Below are 5000 nucleotides of genomic sequence, written 5' to 3'. Positions count from 1 at the left end.
TATAAAAAATTATATATAATATAATATATATTTATGTAAATACCAGGGCTTAAAATATATATATATATATATATTATATTTATATAATATGAAATAAGTATATATAATATATATATATTATGTATACATTTAATTTATTAAATATATATATAATAATATGTATAATATTTCTTTTTTGTATGCCATATTTTAAAATTTCATTATATAATATATTCAAAAGTATAAATTTATAAAAATAAATATATTATATAAAATAAATATTTTTTTTTTTTACGTATCCATAAAAATATATCTATTTTTTTCAATTATTTTTCTTTTTCCTTTTAAATACATTATTATATATATATATATATACATATATTTTATATATGAAATACTTTTTATTATTTTATTCATTTTTAACTTTTGATGTATTGTTCTAATATAAATATTAATATTTCTTTTTAAATATTTTATTTCCCTAAAAATTTTTGGTCACATATATATATAAATAACATATATATTATATATATATATATATATATATATATTTTTTTTTTATATTTAAATTTTATATTTTATATATATTTATCTCTTTATATATAATATAGTTTCTATAGGATTTTATTATATAATGAACAAAATATTTTCTTGCTTCTTGCAATATGTTATCATTATAAGATATATAATATGTGACATATATGATTATAAATAAGAAAAAAAAAAAAAAAAGAAAAAAAGAAAGAAAACTACAGGATACATACATTTTTTTTTTTTTTTTTTTATATTTAAACATTTTATATAATTTATATATTTTTCCATTGGGGGTACATGTGTTATATTTATTTATTTATTTATTATTTTATATATTTTTTTTTTGTATATTTAAAAATTTTTTAAATAATGCCAGATTTTTACTTTTTAATAAGATGGTTATGTAAAGTTATAGTAAAATCAGTATTTAGAGATGTGAACGTTATAAATCCAGAAAATGTGCCCTTGTATGGATCTGTTATATTTGTTGGGAATCATAATAATCAGTTTATTGATGCCTGTGTATTGATAGCAAATATTCCTAGACAGGTAAAATTTATTGTTGCTGAGAAATCTATGCGAAGAGCTGTAATTGGAAAGTTGGCTAGTGTTATTGGTTGTATTAGTGTGAAGAGACCGCAAGATTTAAAATTTAAAGGTATTGGTCATATATGTTGGAATGAAGGTGATGTAAAAATAACAGGAATAAATACTAGATTTCGATTGGATGTTCAAATGGGTGATAAATTATTAATACAAAATAAAATGTTTCCAGTTGTTAAAATAGAATCAGAAACTGAATTATTAATTCAAGAAGTTATAAATATAGAATGTGAAGATAAAATTAATGGTGTACCATTTAAAATTTTACCTAAAATAAATCAAACAGAAGTTTATAATTTAGTTACAAATAGTTTAAAAAATGGTGATACTATTGGTATATTTCCAGAAGGTGGTTCACATGATCGTACTAATTTACTTCCATTAAAACCTGGTGTAGCCATTATGACATTATGTGCTTTAGCTGATGGTATTGAAGATGTTTCTATTATACCTGTTGGTTTGTCATATTCGAAATTGTATCAATTACAAGGTTGTGCTACATTATTTTATGGTAATGCTATTATAATATCGCAAGATTTATGTAAAGAATATAATAATAATAATAGAGAAGCCATTTCTAAATTATTAAGCAAAATTGAAGAAGGAATGAGAAGTTGTATGCTTACATCAAAAGACCATGAAACCAGTAGATGCATTGAATTGTGTGTAAGTTTATATACACCTGAAAGAATGACTATTTCAAAAAATAAAATATATAATAATTTACAATTATTTTGTAAAATGTTTTGGAAATTTGGTAATTCCAAAGTTATTGAAAATTTATCTTATGAATTAAAATGCTATGAAAAATTATTACAAGCAAATAAAATTAAAGATGATGAAGTTTGGATGCTTAAACAATCTACTTCAGCAGCTACATTAAAATTTATTGAACATATATGTACATTTATTTTTTGTGTTATTTTTGGTATGACCTTTTCATTATTATGGTTACCCTTAGTTCTAATTTCTATATATTTAGCTGAAAGACATAGAAAAGATGCTCTTAGAAATAGTACGATAAAAATACAAGGAGGAGATGTAGTATCAAGTTATAAAGTATTAGTATTAATTGTACTCTTACCAACATTTAATATTGTATATGGATTATTATTTAGTATATATCTATATCATTCTTGGCTCAAAAGAATTCTCTTTGTATTTCTTAGCATGTGTATTTTACCAATATGTTATTATATCAATTTAAATTATGCAGTGCAAATACCTAGCTTGTTAAGACAAATGAAAATACTGTTAAAAGTTATATGTGGAAAAATTAATGTTTGGAGAGATAATGAAAGAGAATTAATAAGTACTAGACACGAATTGCAATTAAGAGTTCGTGATTTAGTTTCAACTTTAGGGCCAGATGTTTCAGATGACTTTCTTGAGCAACTTTATAGAAATATACCCAAATTTGTGGTAGATGCAGATACGAAGAGATTGATAAGAGGAAAGGATGAATTCTTACCAATATTGCAGCGATCTCAATTAGAATACAAAGAAGAGATATTATAATAATATATTATAATAATTAGATGAAAAGAAAAAAAAAAAAAAAAAATACAATAAAATAAAAAAAATAAAATGAAAAATAAATTATACAACATAACATATTAAGGATATGTTAAAGGATATATATAATTATAGGAACGAAAATTATTTTAATGTATATTTTAAATTCCTTTGTGAAAGTATGAATTTGTTCATAATATTTGTATATTTTCATGTGTGTATATAATAATATATGTATGTGCAAATATAAATATTATGTATATATTTCTTCATTCCTTTATTATTATTATTACAAGTGCATTGATTATATATGTAATATATTTGTATATATATATATATATATATATATATATATTAATTTTATTCCATTTTATATTTATATTCTATGTAGATATGATATTCTTTTGTCACTTTCAAATATATACTGTTTATGTTATAATAAACATTATTATTAATATTTCATTGCATTTTTTTTTTTTTTTCCTCCCCTTTTTTTTATATACTCTTTTCAAGTTATATATATAAAAATATTTGTATATATATATATATACAAATATATTTCCCTTTTAAAACACTTAATTTGTTTTTTGTTTAATCTTTTTTGTTTTTTGTCCAATTTTTCTACTACCCCATTTTTTATTGTTTATATATATTAATTTGTATATATATTTACATGTATATATATAAAATTTATCAAAAAGTCAACTTATATATATATATATATATTAAAATATCATTAAAATGAAATATAATTATATTTTCTTATCTCATTTTTAAAATTGTATCGTTTGAGTTATGTAATTTTAAATATAAATAGCTTATTTTTAAAAATATTATTTTTTTTTTTACTTTATGTAAAAATTACTTAAATTGTTATAATGGAAAATATATATATATATATATATATATATTCTCATACATATGTATAAATTTTAAAATTTGTTAAAATGGTAATATAAATTAAAAGTTATGTATAGGGCATATTATATGCATACTAAACAATACAAAAAAAAAAAATAATAATAATAATAAAATAAAAAAAATCATAATTAAAATAAATGATAAATAATGATGTAAAATAAAAAATATATACAAATAATATAACCTTATTAATATATATATATATATATATATATATGTATATATATTTATATATGTATATATTTAGAGCCTTCTAAATCCTTTTGTTATTATATTTATCTTTTATGCATCTTACAAAATTTGTCCATTATTGTACCCAAAACCAAATTGTATATTTTCATTAAAAAGGCATAAATAAATATGAATAAGAATTTTAAAGAAGAGGAGATATAAAAAAAAAATGATTTGGTATTATTATCATCATTTATTAAAGGTTTTTGTTTAAGATTTTGAAAAATATGTTTCATCATATGTTTTTCTTTTTCCAAATGTGTTTGTTTTTTTTTTAAAACTAATTTCAATAAATTAATTAAAGAAGTATCTTTATTAATTTTAATACCTTCATTCAGTACTTTAATAGATTTATCATATTCACCTAACATAAAATAACCTTTAGCTAACCTAAAATATATCTTAATATTATTTTTATCATTTTCTTGTGCTAATAATGAATATTTTACACATTCAGAATATTTATTTATTTTCATATAACCTTGTGCAATGTTACTACAATATGTAGTATGCATCTTTAAAAAGGCTTCTAATCTTTCAGTATTTAATTCATCTCTTTTAGATAAAACATAATTAATTGATCTTAAACCCCGTTCCCATATTTTTAATGCTCCTTCATAATCTCCTTTATTATATTTTTCATTTGCATCATCTTTCGTTTCTTTATCATCATCAGATAATTTTATATCTGTTATATTATTATTAAAATTTTTTTTATTAATATCACAATTTTCTTTATTATTTTTATCATGCATATCTCTTTTTTTATCTACAAGTATAGCGTCATTAGTTTCACAATGTATATCATATACATCTTTATTATCGGAAATAACCTTATTATAATTCTTATCATTATTATGTATATTAATAGCCTTTTCATCTTTTAATATACTATTTTTTGTTAAAAAAGTTTTAGAATAATTTATTTCTTCTTTATTTAATGTGATGGTGCCTTTCTCTTCATTATCACTATTATCTTTTTGTTTTAGATTGCTGTATTTTATATTAGATTTTTCAGGACACTCTACACTTTTCAAATGTGTACCTTTCATCTCCGCATTCATTTTATTATATATATATATATATATATATATATATATATTATTTTTTTGTTATAATATATACAAAAAAAATTAAAAAATAAAATATATATATAATATACATATAACACTTATTATTTATTCATGAATCAGTTATTTAATCAATTTAAAAAAAAA

At 18.9% G+C, this 5000-nt stretch overlaps 2 protein-coding genes across 2 annotated transcripts; one reads left to right on the top strand and one right to left on the bottom strand.

Annotated features, from left to right (window-relative positions):
* Positions 1 to 882: 882 nt before the first annotated feature.
* PRSY57_1211800 (glycerol-3-phosphate 1-O-acyltransferase, putative) lies at positions 883 to 2634 on the top strand (the record flags this gene model as incomplete). Its single annotated transcript, XM_012908547.2, has 1 exon — positions 883 to 2634. One exon carries the CDS (start codon positions 883 to 885, stop codon positions 2632 to 2634), a length of 1752 nt encoding a protein of 583 aa, XP_012764001.1.
* A 1193-nt stretch (positions 2635 to 3827) lies between these two features.
* Positions 3828 to 4847, bottom strand: PRSY57_1211700 (tetratricopeptide repeat family protein, putative; the record flags this gene model as incomplete). The annotated part of the gene is made up of 1 exon (XM_012908546.2): positions 3828 to 4847. The coding sequence occupies one exon, from the start codon at positions 4845 to 4847 to the stop codon at positions 3828 to 3830; it is 1020 nt and encodes a 339-aa protein (XP_012764000.1).
* Between the last annotated feature and the right edge of the window lie 153 nt (positions 4848 to 5000).

The sequence above is a fragment of the Plasmodium reichenowi genome, chromosome 12 (genome assembly GCF_001601855.1).
Source record: "Plasmodium reichenowi strain SY57 chromosome 12, whole genome shotgun sequence".
Lineage (NCBI taxonomy): Eukaryota > Apicomplexa > Aconoidasida > Haemosporida > Plasmodiidae > Plasmodium > Plasmodium reichenowi.
Note: the sequence above shows the minus strand (reverse complement) of the source record. Positions and strands in the feature narration are given on the sequence as shown.